This window comes from Siphateles boraxobius, unplaced genomic scaffold (genome assembly GCF_051911475.1).
Source record: "Siphateles boraxobius isolate OS27281-9 unplaced genomic scaffold, OSU_SipBor_1 111, whole genome shotgun sequence".
Lineage (NCBI taxonomy): Eukaryota > Metazoa > Chordata > Actinopteri > Cypriniformes > Leuciscidae > Siphateles > Siphateles boraxobius.
The window spans coordinates 690,455-712,384 of NW_027508713.1; the positions used below are offsets into that span (position 1 = coordinate 690,455).

Sequence of the window (21,930 nt, forward strand, 5' to 3'; positions counted from 1 at the left end):
TCCACAATAAGAAAACTTTATTTCATTTAATGTGAAAATTAAATTATATCTCAGTATGGGGGTCTTCACAATTTTTATCCAAGAATAAAATGCCAAATATGACAAGCCTAGCTTTGACAATTCCTTATTAAAAAAATAATAATAATTATGAGTCTATCGAGATTTTAAATAACTAGAGATGGAACTTTTAGTTGGCTACACCACGTAAAACCCACTGAAATCGGTTGATAAATGTAAAGGTTTTTTTTTATCCAGAAAAACCGCAGCTCAACCGTTTGCTTGCATTTGTTTACAGCGCAGACTTGCCCTGAGCAATATGGTGGACGCGCTGACGTATCGCAGCAAAGTGTATTTATTATGTTGATGCCTTGTACCCTATGTCGTTTGTAGTGCCCTCCGAGTTCGCACTGAACACGTACGGTACGAGTAGGGACTGGAATCTCACTCAAGATAGTGGAGTACCCAGTGTAATCACTTCTGAGAGCACTGACGGGAGATACACCTCTAGTCACCTTATCTGACCAGAAAACGGAAGCGAAACGGAAGAGATTCCAGTCAGGAGATATAAAACAAAACACATCCAGTGTAGGCTATTTAACTCCGGTAAATGCTGTGGTGAGTTCAAAAGTTATTCTTTATGTTAAATTGTAGGCTACAATAGAAATACGCTGTGTGTTTCACTTGGGTAAAGTTGGTTTTATATTCGCACATTTGCGACTTCCGCGTTCAATAGTGAGCTGAATATTGTTACTACACAAATAACATTGTTTTAATATTTAAAATTTACTCAAAACGAGCTTTCCTTCGGTTTTGCACTTTGCAGACGGTCCGTTCTCAGCAGCCTGCGCATAGAGATCAATGTATTTTGTCTGAGATTACTGAGAGTAAATGATCACGCCCCTGCCCCGCCCCCTCCCTCCCGCTCTTGTCAATCACTGCATCAAGGCGGGGCTCGGCAACATTTTGAGGTGTTGGAAGGAAACATGGCGGCGCCAGAGCTGATACGAGCGTAAATTTACTGGCAGATGAAGGGGAGCGTGAACAGAGAAATTGTAGTGTTTCCGAAGATTATTACGCGGCGTCTGCAGGTGATAGAACCAGTGCGTTGTTGGACCGTCTGGGAGAATGTTCTGCCTTATCACCCGTTTGATGTCAACATTATGCTGCCCTGTTGTTGTCTGATGCAGGACTCTGTTAATGATTGTTTCGTTTTGTATTAAATATTCTCATTGTCTGATACACATATGCTTAACTTTATTCTTATTACTATTAACTATAATTACCCAATAATGTTGGAGATCCTACAGGTTTTCTTTACAAATGCATTGGCCTAATACTCTGAGATCACAGAATATGATGGGTCAAATTCATAGCTACCAAAAAATTTGACCACTCTTTATTTCTTCATAACTGAGTGTAATGTTCAATAAAGTGACTCATGTGATGTATGACCATCTCCCATTTATATTTTATTAAGCATATTGATTAGATATATTGATAAATAGGCTATAGGCTACTAGCTATGTGTCGCGGAATCTGACGGGTCATATTCATACCGAAAAATGTGGCCGCTTCTTTTATATTCATCTGAATGTAATCTTCAATAAAGTGACTCATTTGATGTTTAACCATCTCCCTTTTCTATTTTATAAAGTATATTGATCAGATATTTATAAATATATAGGGTCATCACGGAATCTGACGGGTTTTGATGCCATCGTCTATAACTGGTTTAATATTTTAAAAACGGAAGCTGCACAAACAAAACGTTAACCGGCACAAACGAACGAGACTATTTTATAATTGGAGCATGTGGGGGGCTGGGTGACCTCAGAATGACCTATACATATTCTTTAAATATCTAAAAAATATCTAAAAAATCGAAGCAGCACAAACAATAAAGCAAAGTAACAGCACAAAAAAAGTAAAAAAGATTGATCCTGTTTTGCATTGGGTGGGGGCGGGGCCAACTTCACGCAGTGATTGACAAGAGCGGGAGGGAGAGAGCGGGAGGGAGGGGGCGGGGCAGGGGCGTGATCGGCTCGGAATGCATTTTCAATTTGCACATTGAATGTTGCTACATTCATTGCGGGACATTTAATGAAAATGCAATCGCAAGTGTCTTAACTGTGAGTGTAAATGCAATTAAGAAAAATAACATTTAAATGATCATTTTGCTACAGTTTTTGCTTGAACATTTTAAACAGATCTAATAATATCTTTAATACATTTTCATTTTAATTTTGCAACTTATAAAGCGTTAAAATATGTATTCAATTTAAATATTAAAACATATGTATGAAATGGCAAATGTAAATTATATAATTGAATTATCATTTTCATTTTGCACCAAACGTTGCACAAATGTAATGGAAAATGTAAAATTAAATACAGAAATGCATTGCCATTTTACATATTGCATTGTCATTTTACATATTGCATTATCATTTTGCAGATTGCATTTCAAATTGAATATTGCTACACATAAGCTTCCATAAGGGCGGGGCTGTGCAGAAACGCCGCTGTCAATTATCAGTCGTGGGAGGGGCGTCCGTTTTATTGACGTCACAAAAACGAACGGCTCAATTTGAGGCAGGCAGGGGAAAACATATAAGGAGATTAAAACAAAAACACTGGATGGATTTTTGTCATTATATGATGGTTGTATACAGGCACTCCCAACACAGATTTCAGTACAATCAACTTGTAAAAGTGCATGTACCATTATATGACCCCTTTACAGTCCTTCCAGAAAAACGGATTGTTTTTTTTGTGATTGTTGCGGGCAAAAATGCTTGATTACGCGGCCCGTTTTCTTTAAAAATGCGATGGAATATGCGGGATATTTATGCAATTTTTTGCGATGAAATTGGGGAACTTGCAAAAATTGCGGGAACTTGCAAAAACTGCGGTTTGATGAAAAAGAGAAAAAAAAGTGATTCCCCCAACACCCTGTTCTCACTAGGCTACTACCTTAATGTAAAGAGTCCTTTCTTATTACTTAATATGATAAGCAAGCATACTACATCACAGAAAGTGCTGGAAATATTTAATTTCTCATCTTGTTTTATTTCAGACTGTAACGAGTGGAAATAAGGTGTGGCCCCTTTAAGAGCTGCGCGCTCCCTGTTGCAGTGTTATATTGTATGTGCCATGCGCCTCGAACACCCCATGTGTGCGTGTAATTTCTGTTTGATGCTACTTCTTTTGTCTTATTTTGTTTATTAAGTAACGATGTGTACGGTAGAAGTGTGACAGACAGTTATATGAGTTCGATTTGGGAATAAAGTGCGAGTTGTGAGATGCCAATCGCCTTCAGCTGTGAGCTATCCCTATTTTTCTTCCCGACACAACGCGTCACAAGACCTTAATAAACACATCAAACTTACCAAACATTGATGAGTCAAACAAGTTCTGTAGCTTTACTAGAGGAATATGCTACAACTTCAGTAAAAATGAATAAATGAAATATTTAAATAATAAAGTGTGCTCCTGTTTTACAGCTTTTCGATGATGTTCACGTCGCGACTTACGTCACTTCATAACGTTCCCATGGCAACAGGGGGAAATGGCTGCACTTGTGTGAAGCAAACGCAACATTTTCCAACTTTCTGCTAAGATATATATGACTTTTTTTGTGACGAAAATGCGGGGATTATGAAATCATGCAAGCCCCGCATATTTTGCGCGGAAATCAGCAATTTATGCTGCGAAATTGCGGAGTATTTGAAAAAATGCGACCCCCGCATAAATATTAATTAATATAAATAAATATTTTTCTGGAGGGACTGCCTTTAACACATTTAGTGTGTGTGCTCAGGGACAACACATGTTGTGTCAAATTTAACACACAACCTGTGTTGTTTCATCTCTGTTTATATAAGGATCTAATGTGTTATTCCTCTTACACAGAAGCGTGTTGAATATGTGTTACATGTGACTGTAGTCGGTGTGTATTTGCCAGAGTTACTTCCTGTGTTTTTACAACTGTGTGTTTGGATGAACACTGAAATGTATTGTTAACTTGTTTTTATGTAGTCCAGTGATGTTTAATAAAGAGTTTGTTTGATCATTTTTAGACATCATGAATCTACATAGACAAGCTCCTATTGAGAATGTTTCACGGACAGAATCGTGATTAATGGCTCCTTTATTTGGGCTCTTGACCCTTTACTCTTCTTTAGGTTTTCTCTGACTGCTGTAACTGTTTTTTAATAAAAATACATTTGTTATGGTGAGAGAAAATATGATCAGTTTTTTGATGTCATAATCAGCAAGTACTGATCTGATCAAGTTTTAGAGTATATGAATGGTGTGCATTTATTTTATTTATGTGCTGTTGTTTATTTATTCACTGATTCTAGCTTAGTAGTTATATGATTCGGCTTATGTCAAAATGATTTATGACCCTATGATTGACAGGTGGGCGGGGCTAACCTTTGACCTTCCGGAGGATGTTCCGGAGGTCCTTTGATGTAGGGATTAACCTTTGACCTTCCGGAGGGGTTGTTCCGGAGGTCGCTTAATTTAGGGATTAACCTTTGACCTATCGATCGATCAAGTTGACAGTACATTCCGGAGGATGTTCCGGAGGTCCTTTAATGTAGGGATTAACCTTTGACCTATCGATCGATCAAGTTGACAGTTGTCTTTACCCTATTGACCTTTGTATGATATATGAAGTTGCCAGTTGTCTTTGCCAGTTGTCTTTGCCCCATTGATTTTGACCTATTGACCCCGGGGGGAAATAACTTCTTGGTGTGGGAAATCCCCTCCGTGTCGGGGTGAGAAAATAATTTTTCTAATGTTGCATATAGATTAGAATAGATTAGAATTACAAAAGTAAAATAATCTTACCGTTTCACTATGGTGAAGAATTGGATTAAAGTTGACAGTCTCCGCACTGTGTGTGTGCGTCTGTCTGTGAGTGTGTGCGTGTCATCCGATATCCTGGCATTCCTGAGCACGCTATATAAATGGGGATAGTGGAAAAAGTTTTTCTAATAATGCTACATATCTCACACTAGAGTTGAAAAACATTGATCTTTTAAAATGGTTATAAAATGTACATTTAGTAATTTACAAATATTTTTCATACTAACTAAAGTAGATTTGAAAAACATTCATTCCTTAATAAATATCTTACTGATCCAAGTATTTAAAAAATAAAATCATCTCACCGTTTCACTATGGTGAAAAAAGCCCCCATGTGCGTTTCTCTCACACCCCTTGCATTTTGACAGTCTTTGAGTTAAATGTGTGTCTGTGTGACACCTGATATCCTGGCATTCCTGAGCACGCTATATATATGGGTATAGTGAGAAAAAAGAGATTGTTTCTAATAATTTCACATATTTTACACTAGAGTTGAAAAACATTGATCTTTAAAATGGTTATAAAATGTACATTTAGTAACTTACAAATATTTTTTCATACTAACTAAAGTTGAAGTACATTGATCTTTTAAAAGTGTATCAAATATCTTTTCAAAACAAAAATAAAAACATCTTACATTTTAGAGAGTTGAAGAAGTAAATCCCAACACATCATTGTCAATATAATGTATGAATGTATTTACAAAAATATCCTCGAGTGTTTTTCTCCCACACCGGTCATTTTGACACTCTGTGATTCAGAGTGGAGGAGGAATGTGTGTGTGTGTGTGTGTGTGTGTGTGTGTGTGTGTGTGTGTGTGTGTGTGTGTGTGTGTGTGTGTGTGTGTGTGTGTGCGTGTGCGTGTGTGTGTGTGTGTGTGTGTGTGCGTGTGCGTGTGTGTGTGTGTGTGTGTGCGTGTGCGTGTGCGTGTGTGTGTGTGTGCGTGTGTGTGTGTGTGTCAGGCCAGCAGCAGTATGAGACGTTGAGGATGTTTTGTTAGTATTAATCTTAAAAGTTAATCTTAAAAGTTTAAAAATAAAAGATAATTTAAATTCAATTCAATTAATTATTTAAAGTCTTAATAAAAACGTTTTAATACAGTCGAATCTTCTATTTATCTTTTAGAAGATTACTGTAATGATTTTGTTTAACGGAGACCTAAAGTATAATGTTTATTAATTTAGTCATAGCCATAATGATTTTTGTACTGTAACAGCATATTCTATCCCGTACACCTAAACACGACCATCACAGGAAAAGGCATTTTTACATTTTCCAAAATAAATAAATAAAAATAAATAAATAATTTAATATAATTTCTAAGCTGTTTTGCACTCATACTAACTCAGTTCCATAAATTAACTAATCTCTATATTTAAATTAAATGATTATAAATAAAGTATATAACTCAATGAATATTAACAAGTATGTTACTAAAATGAATTCAAACTATTTAAACATAGTTTTAGCTAAATTAATTTATATATAAATACAAAAGTATATAAATATAAAAATACCTTACATTTCCACAGTGCTGAAGATGTAGTTCTTTATGCAATGATAAAAACAGTCCAAAGTCATAAACAAAATTTTATTCCTTTTTTATTCCTTCAGTGATAAACTACAGGGTGAAATGAATGCATGACCCCCTCACAGAGACGAGAGGAGTTACAGGACAGATGAGCCTCTGGGATGTGCCAATGTCATAGCATATGTAAAGTTAGTCTGCTTTCCAGAGTTTTATTCATACTAAATTCATTTGAAATATTAAAAGTTTAAATTAGATCTTTTAAAATTAAAAGACTGTTTAAATCAAAGCTTTAACGTTTTTTTAAAGTCGTATCTTCTATTTATCTTCTTAGAAGACTTCTGTATGATATAAATGATTTTACATAAATTTAACCTAAGGTATTATTTTTACTAAAGCGTCTGTTCAAAAAATAAAGCAAAAACTGTACTTTGGTATCTTAGATATTATACAAATTATTTCAAACAGTATTTTTGTCCATGCCGCATGAAATATGTTGTCAAAGTTTATCACAATGTTTTTTTGTAGTTGTTGTTTTTGTTTTTAAGAAATCCCAGGACTCTACATTGCTCTTATTTAGATTAAGTTGTATCATTTAGAAAACCACTGTACATTTTCAGAAACGCGATGTACCTTTTTTGTCCATCACACAGCATATTTAATTTTACTCCTCTTAATTCAAAGCATGATCTTACTTTTTCTACGGTAGCTATATGATCTATTGCACGTATAAGGTGTATATCATTTTTTACTTTTCTTGTATCTCCCAAACTATCCTTAATCAGTGTGGAAACACACAGGGTGAAACCCTTTACTGAGAATATATCGGTTATCTACTCAAAATATATATGTAGAACTTTAAAATGTTAGCATTTGTTGATGCGACAGTTTGTCTGTAGGCTGCATGAACAGCCTTTGGGAGAGCAGCTGATGATACTATATAGCAGGAGGCATGCCCTTTGACCTCCTCCATTTTGGAGGCTTACAGCTTAGTCCTTAAGCGGCTACAGTAATTTATTGCCATGTGTAACCTGAAAAACAAGAGGTGATAAAAAATGTTAACGATGACCTCATGGCTACGGCTGTGAGAGGACTCCATTCCCTACTGAAAGAACATTGTGGACACACAGCTCTGACGTTTTCCAAGAGTATTTTGCCCAGTCTCTTCTTTATATACAGCCAAGACAAATCATTTCTGGACCAAAAACTTTTGCACCCTCACTCCTCTTACCACCTCATCAAAAGACATGTCTAAAAGTGAGTATTGTCTTCATAATTCATTTATGCTACAGTGTTTTATTTAAAAAGATTGTTTACACATAAGGAAAAGACGGTATAATTCATTAGTGTTTTAAACATGCTATTGCTGTTATAGCATGCTTTGTTGCTCTTACACATTGCTATATGTTCTATATCAAATGTTTTTGACGTCATATACGTTTCAGAATATATATATATATATATATATATATATATATATATATATATATATATATATATATATATATATATATATATATATATATATATTTCCCCCCATCCAATCACATTTTACTGTAGTTGGCCGCTGGGGGGTTTCCATAAAGGACTTTAAAATAAATGTTTTAAATATTATTTAGATTATATTTGTCAGACATGGTTATATCTGCATAGGCCTATTTAATTATTTAATCTGTATTTTATTCCTTTTCATTTACTTAGTTTTTAAATTTCGGTAGGCTACTTTTTAATTCTTCTTTTACTTTGTCTTTGATTTTAACTTTTAGCACTTTGCATGATAAAATTGTTTAAAATGTAAGCTATAAATATGAATGGCACAATGTGATAACCAAAATATATAAAAGTTAAGTCAAAGCTATTTATATAGCCTAGCGTTTTTCACAATACACATTCTCATAATTTAGTTATACATTCTGACGCTGGGCACCGTCAAGCGTCTTCTTTCAGATGGTTCAATATTTATGATATTATGCGCCCCTGAATGGAAAAGAACTGTAAACTTCATCATTGTACTGTAATGAACTGCGTTACTGCCTATAGGATTATTGCATGATTTTTTTCCATTTAAAATAACATGGTCTTTCCTTTTCTCTCTCTCTCTAGAGACAGCAAACACTGCAGGACGACCGGACATCCAAGTAACATGTTAGTGTGGTTTATATTTATTTTTAATGAGAAACATTATAGAGTGCAACAGGCGTTTTCTGGAAGTAAAAACACTTCCGGTAACCAGCGACTGTGAAAAAGGGGGCAGGTACTCTATTGGCTGTATAATGAACAGATGAACTGACAGATATTTTATGTAAACAGGCAAAATCTCTTCATCTGATGGTGGCCATGTGTTTTCGCCAATCATAACTGGTTTAACTCATGGCTCCTCCATTGACATCAACATGACTTCTGCCGAATCAAATGTACCGGCAAATTGTAAGTGTAATAAATCAGTTTTACCTATGTGATGTATTAAATTATTCTTAATTAAGCAGTCCGAGTTAACTATTTGGGACCAATTGGAAATTTACATTCTGACCTAACAGCGTCATGTACAAATTTGTCATGCTCCTGGATTATTTTACTATACTACATTACTATAGCCTTTTATTTACTGCTGATTTTATCAAAGCCACGAATTAACTCAATTCATGGTTCCAATAATAAAATAAATGAACAAGTGACAGATGAACTGACAGATATTTTATGTAAACAGGCAAAATCTCTGCATCTGATGGTGACAATGTGTTTTCGCCTATCATAACTGGTTTAACTCATGGCTCCCCCTTTGATATCAACATGACTTCTGACGAATCAAGTGTACCGGCAAATTGTAAGTGTGATGCATGAGAAACTATTAAAACAGTTTTTTGTATAAAATTAATGTATAAATGTATAAACAATGTATAAAATTAATCTTAATTAAGCAGTCGGAGTTAACTATTTGGGACCAATTTTAAGGAAAGTTACATTCTGATCTAACAGCATCATGTACAAATTTGAAATATTTTTGGTACTATTGAATCAGGTTTTGTAGAATAAGTCATGATGAATTTATCTTATCTGGTGTCATGCTCCTGGATTATTCAGAAATGTAACTATAGCCTTTTATTTTACGACACTTATTTATTTTACTACAGATTTTATCAAAGCCAAATACTGTCCAAAAGGGGCGACTGGGAAAGAAGAGAAACGGGTCAATACAAGGTTAGATTCAATCTTTATATTCTTTCCCCATTTTGCCTTCATTTTCCTTTTCCTGTTTTAATTTTTCAATTTTTTATATTCTCAGATCATCAAGGGTTTCTGAAAGCAAACACCAGTCAGTTGGTTGAAAACATGAAGAACATTGATCCAATCATTGACGATCTTGACTTGCACAATGGATCAGTTGCAAATGTGCGAGCGAATCCAACACGCCGGATGAAGATGAGGGAACTGCTGGACTGTGTGATGAAGATGAGGGAACTGCTGGACTGTGTGAATTGTGAAAGCATTCCCAAGGACCTGGTCAATGCTTTGTGCAAGCTCATCATCAAAATGTTTTAACATATCGTAAATCTCAATTGTTTGATAAGTTATCTAACGATTATACCTAACTATCAACAGTTATATGTGAAACGAGCTCAGTCGCATTAGAGATGGATTCTTGTTTATATTGAACATTGTTATTGAACCGCATGTTTAACAGCTCTAGGGTTCTTAAATTGTTTACCGCGGTTTCATTTTGAACAACACTATCGTAACACTTATCGTATCGCCGGGTGTGATTGTAATGTTTTGTATGGTGTTTTTCTTTACACTTTCCCCCTGGATATCTGGTTCCTACAGTTAGCGGTAATGTTAGTCAACTCTAAGTCTTCTCTTTGTTCATATACGACAGTATTCGCATGAATTGGCGTGATTTAATAAAATGACGGTTTAAACCATCATCTTCGCTTGAGACATTTACATTATATTATACCATCCTAGTTTTAAATAGCGCTTAAATGTATATTTTACCCCTTTATGCGGCTACAGAATACCGCACAAGGATCTCTGAAATATTTTTTGTGTAAAACATCTATGTAGGTCGTGTATAACATCTAGGTAGATCTATGTTTTTAAAAATACACCAAAACAAAGAATGAAGACATCTTTCTATAAGTGTCCCTCAAAACACAGTGCATCCGTGTACGATGATTTATCAGAAAATTACTTTTTTCTGAATAATCTCGCCAAGTGCGGGTGCTTGATAACTATTTAACAACCCTGAATTCGGTTACTCAATAAAAAACTCAATAAATAAAATACATCCTAGCTACTTTCTAAACGCTTGTTACGGAGCTTATCGCGATCCATTCACCCATCCATATGTTTTGAACTTTTAATGTTTAATCAACATTTTGTTGGAAAACATATGGTGGATTTACTCAACTTTTTATGTCAACAGGTTCTGCATAGCGGGGTAATGTTGCATTTAATTAACATTGTTTATTTCAGTAAACTTAAGTTTATTACATAAGATTAATTCAATGCCATTTAGTTGAATCAGGTTAACATTCTTAATTTAGTCCAAAACTATTAAGTTCAAATAATCCAATTGTTTCGTTTATTTAGGGATTGTGTTCAATAACCTTAACAAATATATCTAATAAGATAACCTTTTACAAAATCTTTACTCGGTAAAGACTCTTATTGGTTTTGTCGCATCCAATGCATCCCAAAAGTAGTTGTTTTTATAATGATTAAAACTGCTTTAATTAATATTATCATGGTCTACACTTTATGGTAAAACACTAACATATCAGAAACTCTTTTAAATATAAACATGAAATTTTTTTTATCCTGCTGTTAAAACACATAAATAACGTTTTATTTCAAATTGTACACCCCTATCCAGCATGATGAAAAGGGGAAATCCACAGGCTCACTGAAATATTTAATCTCTTAAATATTCTCATCTAGTATTTATTCATTAAATTATTAATGCGCAAGAATCAAGACTTATAATACCATTTTATTATAAAATTGTGAAACTCCAACGCTCCGACACGGTCGCAAAGAATGATGAGTTAAGCGGTACAATCTTTTATTTCAACAGTATTTTTCTTTACAAAATGATGATAGACCGATATTAAATATACATAAAGTATATAAATCCGTTTCGGAGACTCTTTGTTCGTTCCGGTGAAATAACAAAACAAAAATGCACACAAACGGTTGAATTGATATAATACAACCACTGATGAACATATTTGGTTTTGATGAGACAAAAAAAAAACCTACACGAGTGCGGATTAGAACCCATGAACCCCCGACATGCTCGGCAAAAGTTCTACTACTGGACCATTAAAGGTCACATTAGTAAACTGATCACACACACACACACCTATCCCACCCACTTTTTAAAACAAAGTTTGCCATCGGTTGTGCATGATCACAGTTCATATTTTGGGGAAAGATAAGCTATTACAGTAAAAATATTGCGTTAGGCTACTTCATGAGTTAATAACAAAAAAGATTTTACAATTCCTGCAAATGCAGTAATGAAGTACTTGTTCTAATGATTTATTTTTTATGAATAAAAATGTTTCAAAACATCCCCCCTATATTTTTTTTCACAAATCGCACCCTGTATACACACACACTTATATATATATATATATACATTTATAAAAAAAAAAAATTATATATAATTGTATAAAATACTTTATGTATTCTAAGCTACATGGCATGTAGTAGATTGAATGGATCAATGGATGTCATATATATATGACATATATATATTATATATATATATATATATATATATATATATATATATATATATATATATATATATATAATTATTATTATTTATTATTATCACCATTATCATTTTTTATAATAAATATTTATATCAATAAAAAATTACAAAGTAGCAAATACCTTGTCAAGACTGTCCACTCCCCCTTTGGTGCTGTTGTAGGACAAGATCATTTGCGGTTTGTGGACGAGGAATTGAAAAGTCCACAGTATGTCCCTGTTCTTTGATAAGAAAGATTCAGGGCCTTCTCTCTCCTCTGACTCCTCCTCTGCCTCCTCATCCTCATCCATGTAGTTTGGCTCAGCCTCTGTCAAATCTTCCTCTTCAGAGACTGTGTGTGCATGCGTGTATTTTTGTGTGTGTGTGTGTGTGTGTGTGTGTGCACGTTTTTTTGGGTCTGTTTTGCAACCTTGATGGCTTACAGTCTCATGCTTTCATTGCTGTGCAATTTATTTCTTACATTGATGAATAATTGCTTTTATTTCACACATTTGCCAAAATTAGCTTTTGGAATGACACGTGTTCACTTGTATGTGCGTGTGTTTTGTGTGTGTCTGTTTTGCACACTTGGTGTTTTAGAGATTCACCCCTTCACTGTTGAGTCCTTTTTTTCAGCATCGTGACTGATTGTTAGATTGTATGCACAAAAAAACCCTGTATTTTCATATTTTTGCCAATTTCCCATTAATTTCCTATAGGGGTAATTTTTGACCCGAAGGTCCTGACTATTTTTTTTTACGACCACTTAGACTTTTCAAATCCTGTCCCCAATTTTTTTGGGGTGTTCATATACCAAGTACCAATAAAGTCACCATGTTTCAGACCATTCCGATGAAGCTACGATTTTTACCATTTTTGACCCGAAATACCTCAGAGGGTTAAATTGACCAATGCACTGCGACCAACATAGGACCTACAGTTGGAGGTAGGTAAACTAGGTCTAGCTAGCTAGGTCTTGAAGCTATGGTCTATATTAAGGTAGAATAACAGTAAAATGATGTACATGATTAGTGTAGCCAGTAGCTATCAATAGACTCAAATTGCATTTTTATTTACAAATTGCTTTCTTTACAGGTCCGGTGCTTGGTGTGTTCAACCGAGCTGAAGTATCACGGGAATACTTCCTCCATGATTAGGCACTTCACTGCCAAGCATGGAGCTGCTAAAAACCATGAGAACACAAATCAAGGTAGGCTAGGTCTTCAAGTTTTTGAAGGAGACTTGAATTTGTATTTCGAGAGCAGATTTTATCCATGCAATGAGCTCTTCACATGATGGAAAAATAAATTGTTATTTTCAATATTTACACAAAATAAGCACACTAGTCTATATGGTAAAATGAAAACAAAACACACCGTTGGACCTTCTGAAGTATCGTCGTCAGATGAAACTGAGTTAGTCTGTTCTTCGTGCTATAATACAGAAAGTTGCAAAATACAGAAAGGATAGGATAAACTTTATTTGTCCCCAAGGGGGGGATTTTTCTTGGGCAAAGTGCTACAGTATTACCCAACATACAACACAATACACAACACATCAATGAATACACAACACATCAATGTATACACAGCACAACAATGTATACAAATAAAATATAAGATATGTAAAATACTTAAAGTAAAGTGCTACTGCTAGTGTGCTATAGGTACATTGTTCCGGGTCGTATTCAACAATTTTTTTTATCTCTTTTCTGAGAATGCCAATTTGTAAAAATAATAGACTGAAGCTTTAATTTGGCCTCGATGAAAAAATTGTTGAAAATGACCCGGAACAATGTACCTATAGCACAAGGTAGTTATGACATCAAGTCCTAAGGCCATTTCATTGCATTTGCGGTGGAGAAAAATGCAAAAAAAAAGCCAAATATATTCTGGAGATATAATTGAATGTGCAGTAAATTAGCACTATATTAATAACACCACCAGAAACACTTATATATTATTTACTGAACTGTTTTTGTCAGATACATTTTTACCTATCTAATAATGTAAACAATCATACATACCATTACATCTTCATCTGCACTCTCATCTGATGTGTTTGTGCCTCCCTCAACATGCTGTAATAGAAGAGCACAAGAAGTCACAGGTAAGCCAAACACCAGTGAGTTCAGTTTGTCTGTCCTAAGTGGAACAATTACCGCATGACAAAAAAAACTGTACCATTTCATGCAGTGGATCCTGGCCTCTGTCATCTGATGACCCACTTGACATGTGATCAGCCTGAGAGACAGGAAAAGGCTGAATGACATATCCTGATAAGATGATTTTATTATTTGTAACTTTTTGTCTCTGTAATACATGACAGGCTCACACACCATTGGATCTTCATCTGAGGCTTCATCATCAGATGAGTCTGTATTCTCATCATCGTCTGCTGGCCTCCCCAGTTGATAATCACCCTGAGAAACAGAAACGGTGGAATGTGATTCAACTTATGCTACAGCGATTTCTGTTTTAAATAGTAATAATAATAATAATGATGAAACAATCAATCATACATACCATTACATCTTCGTCTGCACTCTCATCTGATGTGTTTGTGCCTCCCTCAACATGCTGTAATAGAAGAGCACAAGAAGTCACAGGTAAGCCAAACACCAGTGAGTTCAGTTTGTCTGTCCTAAGTGGAACAATTACCGCATGACAAAAAAAAAAAAAAAACCTGTACCATTTCGTGAAGTGGATCCTGCCCTCTGTCATCTGATGACCCACTTGACATGTGATCAGCCTGAGAGACAGAGGAATGTGATTAAACTTATACTACAGAGATTTATGTTTTTGATAGTAATAATAATAATAATTAATAATGATAAAACAATCATACACACCATTACATCTTCGCCTGCATTCTCATTTAAGGAGTTAATGCCTCCGTCAGCATTATGTAATACAAGAGCAGAGAATTTAAATGAGGACATCTATTGTTAACTAATGATTTATATGTAGGGGTGTGATGAGAACTTGGGCAACTATTAAGATTAAAACGTGATGAGATTTCTTGTCAGGTTAAAAGCTGCCTAGCGAGTAGGGATGGTGATCAATACCCGGATCTAAAAACAATCCCCATTCCTAATCAGTGAGGTAAATGGTGCCACATGCACATTTAAAGAGGTTACTTCCCCAAACAAAGACACAACGAAGAGGGAAGACTAAATGACTCAACAGGGATAATATTAAATAAGTTGATCTACAGGAAAAACTGATCTGATAGCAGCACAGAATGACTGAGTGCTGTACTGCATTATGCATTATATTCTGTTATATTCTGAATTGTCACCTGTCACCAAACATGTGTTTCTCTTTACATAAATAAAAACATTTCCACCATAAATTGGTGCAGATTCACCAGAATGCAGGATTCTTAGTGTTTAAATCTCGTCTCGTTCTTGTGAACCCAATAAACCGTTTCGTCTCGTAACCCAAGTGTCTCATCACACCCCTATTTATAAGTCAAAATAATTATTTTGGCTACACTGCCAACATAAAATATCTAATACTATTTGTTCAAACCTTGAGGCATCTTTGGTCTTCACTGACGTCATATTGATCTGAGGGGGGAGTAACGGTAATAACAGCTGTTAGACATTTTTCATCGAAATAAACTTGCCAAATTGTCCCATCCTAACAAACCATACATCAATGGAAAGCTTATTTATTCAGTATTAATCTTTTTTTTTTTTTAAATGGACACATAAGACTGCTTTTGTTGTCCATGGTCACAATAGCTAATGTGAGCTAATTATAACGTTATTAACAAATTGCTAATATGCTCACTGAAGAGAAACCTCACCTGGCGCACGCTGTGCCTGTGCTTCATAATGGGTATTTGTGGACCTTGGAATATCTACATCTAAGTCTGACAAAAATCGTTTGTACATCTTTCTCAAGTTGTAACGTTATCCCGTTTTTGCTAATGAAAATTAACTTCAGTCTACCGCGGAGAATGGAGCGAAGGGCCAAGTGCGCATTTGTGTTGGCAACCTTCGCACTCCCGCTTCCCGCTTCTCTTGTTGCCTAGGATACAGACGCAGTGGGAATTGTAAACAAACAATCTTTTTGGAAATATGTACGCTCTTTATGAATTTAGTATCCGTACAGTTGAAGTTGGCCGGTTGAACCTTATTGAGGGTGATTATGAACCTGATGTGGACAAAGAAAATGTGGTATGGTGGTCTAAAAATGGAAAAACGACTGCTTGGACTGCCAAGATATTGGCAACTGATGGTAAATTTAGCTAACTTATAGTTATAGTTTCACCCACAGCAATATACATTTATACATTTCACTTTACATTCAATATATAGTTAAATAGAGATGAATAAAATATAATTATAGCGGATAAAATATAATTAATGTTAATATTATATAATATGTAAGGGATAATGTAGAGCGAGGCGGTTGCTAGCGAACCCCGAAGCGGAGACTGAATGGGTTGTATTCGCTATAACAACCGCCTCCATCTACATTATCCAGCTTATTTCATGGTTACCTGCCAAATAAATAAATAATTTTACAGAAAATATTGATTTAAAAAGGAGTTTATTGATTTAAAAACGATTGTATTGCTTCCGCTAAAGAATACAGTGTCCATGGCAACGCTGTGTTTCATGGCAACGGTGTGTAATCCCTTAGCAGCGGTCTGTTATCAAGAAATAATATTATTTCTTGATTCCGCATTCTACATTTGAATTCAAGCCATGTAATAAATTATACTAATATAACTACAATATGATGCCGATTTGTTAGACATGAATTCATGCTTTGTCAGGTCTGTCAGCAGGACAACAACTTTTAAAATGTTTGTTTTCAGAATGGAGTTGGCTGGGATATGCTAATTCCTGTTCACATAAAGTACAACGATAGCTGGAATGATGATACAGACACATATTTTCTGAACTCACCCGGTAGTTCAACTTCCGCTTTTCTCCAAGTAATGTCCAGTTTTGTCCGGTTTTTATATAAGTATGATGTCCAACAGAACAGAGGTGTTTCCTCGGCCGCAAAATCTCATGAATCTAAGTAACTTACAGACACCAAAACGGCACGTCTGAAGGAAAGCTAAGTGTGGGACTGGCTTGTAATGGCTATAATTCTGTAACAGAGATTAAAGATGCAAACGAGATTTCAGATACAGTAGGGACCACTAAGGTTTATCAAAGCCTAAAAAGAAGCATGGAACCTTTAACGGCCGTAACGTCCCAGCCAGCACAGCCATGTGGGGTCCACATGGGTTTGACCTGGGCTATCTGACTGGGACCCAGCCAGTTTTGTCCTTGGTTTCCATGTAGGCCCCACATGGGTTTGCCCAGATGAAATGAACACTGCTCAGTGTGCACACTACAGGCTGTTAAATGTAACACATATCAGTGTTGGAGTTAATGAGATAATTAATTGATTGAATAATTATTGAGCATTATATATGTACACCTGCTGTTAACAAGCAGAATCACTGAAGAAAAGAGAAACACAAGAACTTCTTCCAGCCACAGCCTTAGATGAAATCAACTGAAGATACAATACACGAAATCTCTCAAGATCTGATTAAACAACTCCACAAACCAGGTTTACTTTATTTCTGGTAGACGTCTACAGAAGTTCTTAATGAAAATGAACAGAGGTGAAGATGTTGATTATTTATTGAAAATAATAGTTTGGTTTGATGTCACCATTGTGGTGATCAGTGTTTGCTTTAGTTGGGCTCTTGACTTTTTAACATTAGTTTATCTCTGCTCAGTTGTATCTGATTGTAATGTTGAGAACAGCAAGAGAAAATGCAGTCAGATGCTATAAACTGATTGATAATTAGAATATAATCATCATTTAGTGGCTTAACTCACTTATATTGTGTGTGAGTTTATATACTTGTGATGTTATTCGTGTTGTTTTATTGTTGTGATTCTATAGCAAAGTATCCAGCACATTTTTATCAGAACATCAAATGATTTTAAAAACACCATTTACACATTTCAGACTTCTGTGATTTTTAATCACACAAATACATCAAGAATCAGCATATGAATCGCTACAATGGTGACATGCTTCATGGTGCAATGCATTCTGGGAGCCATGGATAAGTTTTGTATGATGCAGCAAGAATGCATTGCACCATGAAGCATGTCACCATTGTTGAGATTCATATGCTGATTCTTGATGTCTGTGTGTGAGTAAAAAATTGCAGAAGTCCAAAATGTGTAAATGATTAAATCATTTGATGTTCTGATAAAAATGTGCTGGATCTCTTGCTGTAGAATCACAAAAATAAAACAAAATGAATAACATATCAACCGTATAAAACTCACACACAATATTTCCTCTTGCTGTTTTCAACATAACAATCAGATACAACTGAGCAGAGAAAAACTAATACTAAAAAGTCAATAGCCCAACTAAAGCAAATACTGATCACCATAATGGTGACATCAAACCAAACTATTATTTTCAATAAATAATCAACATCTTAACCTCTGTTCATTTTCAATAAGAACTTTTGTAGACGTCTACCAGAAATAAAGTAAACCTGGTTAGTAATAAGTGAAGCTGGTAATGCTGTTTGTGGAGTTGTTTAATGAGATCTTGAGAGATTTTGTGTATTTTATCTTCAGTTGATTTCATCTAAGGCTGTGGCTGGAAGTAGTTCTTGTGTTTCTCTTTTCTTCAGTGATTCTGCTTGTTAACAGCAGGTGTTCATCAATAATGCTCAATCATTATTCAATCAAATAATTATCTCATTAGCTCCAAAACTGATGTGTTACATTTAACAGCCTGTAGTGTGCACACTGAGCAGTGTTCATTTAATCTGGGCAAACCCATGTGGGGCCTACATGGAAACCATGGACAAAACTGGCTGGGTCCCAGTTAGATAGCCCAGGACAAACCCATGTGGGCCCCACATGGCTGTGCTGGCTGGGGTTACCTTGTTAAAACACATTTCATGTCCAGCAAAAACCACCACGCTGCAGCAGAAAGATCCGTTTCTGCTGACATCGGAAAGTAATGAATGAGCAAGACACCACCAGTCGGTGTTTGCTTTATACAGCTTCACGTATTTAATGCATACTGTAAAAAAGGCGTTTAAGTTCCGTTTGGCATCCAAAAACTCTTCTTATTTTTCTTCTTCGAGTTTATTAGCGGTTGGCAAAACAAGTTATGTGCATTACCGCAACCATGGGGTGTGAATCGGAATAGTTATTACAGACTACAGTATTTACAATATTTAAAATAAATTAAAATAACATAATTATAAATAAAAAAAATGTTACTAATATTTTTCCAATTATATAAATCAGCATTTATTTTTTAACTATAATATAACATGATCTACTGTGTCACATCTACCTGTATTATGCTGCCCTATTTTAAACAATGTACTGAACATGAACATGAAGCGTGATTATAGTAGTTTATTTTAACAAATATCTTGATCCTTTTGATAGAAGACAAAGGTGCACTCATTCGAATGAGGAACCGGCTGTAGAAGGCAAAGATGGAGATGAACAGGAAAAGCACATGGGAAAGGGCAAGAGAGTAAAAAAGAAGAAGCCATTTCTTGAGGATGACATGGAACAGTCAGAGATGAGTTATTCAAATTATTGTAAAATATCCAAATACCATAACTGTATATATGTGCACACAAAGACATTTGTATGTATTTTATTGTCTGTTGTCAGGAGAGGCCAAGCAAAAAGAATAAGCCGGCGATGTCCTCTTCTTCCTCTTCTTCCTCTGATATTATAAAAAAATACAAGGACATTCAGAAGGTATCTGTTTTAAGAAATACTAAATCCAATGTACAGTGACCTTGCTTGACAAGTTAACAAAGCCATACTATCCATTTAACAGTGGTGAAAGAACTACTCAGAGTAAAGGAACTCTAGCACGTTCTTTACACCACTGCCTTTTAAACATAATAACATCTATTATATAGGGATTTGATAATTAACTGTGAATGAATGATTTGAAGGTTTTGTTATAGGCAAGTTATTTTGTTATAGGCAAGAGACCAAAAGGACAAAAACAACATAAATGAAGAGGGTTACTTGAGGACATTAGAGCACAGGGTTGCTAATCTTGAGAGGGATAATTCTTCTCTGAGGAATGCTTTGAGCATCATTGAAGGTAAGTTGATTATTAACCGTAATGTGTATTATAGCTTTACAAATACTTTGATTTACTAAAAACCTGTAAAGCTAAAGACATTACTATCAGCCCTAGATATATAGACACCAAACGGTCATTCTCAAGATGGTTAATATGCTGGTCTGTAGACTATTTCTCTTGTTTTGTAGTAGGAATTGCTAACAGACACTGTAAATCTAGGTCTTCCTGAGATGATTTCATCAATGCAGCAGCTGATCACTCAGCCAAACAAGCAATCTTTCCCAAGGACCATGGTATGCTGTGTATATATATGTATTTATTTTCATCTGCTACTGTATGTCTTTATGTCTGCTACAGTTACAATGTTTAAAAAAATATTGTTTATTTTATAAACAAACTCAATTGAAATGGATAGTTAGGATGTGTTCTTATAGTCAGATGGCTGTCAGATTTCCAATCTGGGCCGTGTCATCCGGATAAGAATCTTAATAAAACCCCACTTCAAAATATCTGAACTATCCCTTTAATACATTGATACAGAAAGACAACAATGATGTGGCAGAAGCACCATGTATGGCGCATACCTCAACTGCTGGACCCAGTTTGCAGGTACATATGCAGATATGTTGTTGTTTAATGGTTCATTTGAATTAGCTTTTATATGTTGGTGTTTTTCTTGGTTATAAATCAAATCTGTTTTTTTTATGTCTGTCCTCTTATTAGTTTCTTGTGAGTAACACACTTCTGTGCTTTTTAAATACTGTCTGCAGTCTTCCAGAACACAGCTGCCTGTGGATGACTGTTCTTCTGTGGCTGTCTGTCTGGTAAGTTTTATATTCACTACTAACAGAAGTATATTATAAAGTGGGACCAGGGAACTTCTGCAAATAGAAATCTGAGATAAATATGAAGATTAACTAACTTATTTTAGTTGTATACCCCTTTGAACCCAATACTGCTATTTCTTAACAAGCTTTGGTAATATGACTCAATGTGGTACCAATTTATGTTCTTAGGATATTCCACAGGCAATCAGGGACCGCTGCAACAAGGTTACAGCAGCTAAATATACAAACGATTTGATGCATGGTCTGTACACCACCGCATTCATGGCAGCTCACAGTGTGACTGGGCTTGGGTCATCAAGCAAGGGGGAGACACGACCATCACTCCCTCATGAAGATGTTAAGAAGATCGTTTGTAAGTATTTTTTCTTCAGTGGCAATCAGTAATGTGCCATCCGTAAATATATTGTATGTCTATGTGTATATCTGTAACTTGGCTGTTCTCCTTTCCTTTACTTCTTTTCTCTCTTTAGGTGAAGTTAAATCTGTCTTCCCCGAAAAGAATGATGCTGAAATAAAGGGATTCATCCGCCAGAAGTTATCTAATGCGGCCAAGATAGTGAAAAGAAAATCCTGCTAAATCTACGGGGGGGAAAAATAATAAAATGTTAAAAAAAAATACAGTTACTGTGTTTTTATTTGCCTGAGCTAAATATTTTATTTCATGTACCATTGTAAATTTGACAGTTGTAGGTATGGTACAAATACAATGGTACACACACATATATATATATATATATATATATATATATATATATATATATAACATGGTACAAAAATAGCTATTATATGTACCATGGTACT

General features: G+C 35.1%; 1 protein-coding gene across 1 annotated transcript; it reads left to right on the plus strand.

The window, feature by feature from the left end:
• The first annotated feature begins 415 nt into the window (after positions 1-415).
• Positions 416-21,800, plus strand: LOC143706571 (BEN domain-containing protein 6-like). The gene is made up of 9 exons (XM_077198617.1): positions 416-615; positions 13,257-14,784; positions 19,618-19,941; positions 20,176-20,299; positions 20,501-20,574; positions 20,822-20,890; positions 21,052-21,105; positions 21,298-21,481; positions 21,600-21,800. The coding sequence occupies exons 3-9, from the start codon at positions 19,828-19,830 to the stop codon at positions 21,704-21,706; spliced, it is 726 nt and encodes a 241-aa protein (XP_077054732.1). The 5' UTR covers positions 416-615; positions 13,257-14,784; positions 19,618-19,827; the 3' UTR covers positions 21,707-21,800.
• Positions 21,801-21,930: the final 130 nt, after the last annotated feature.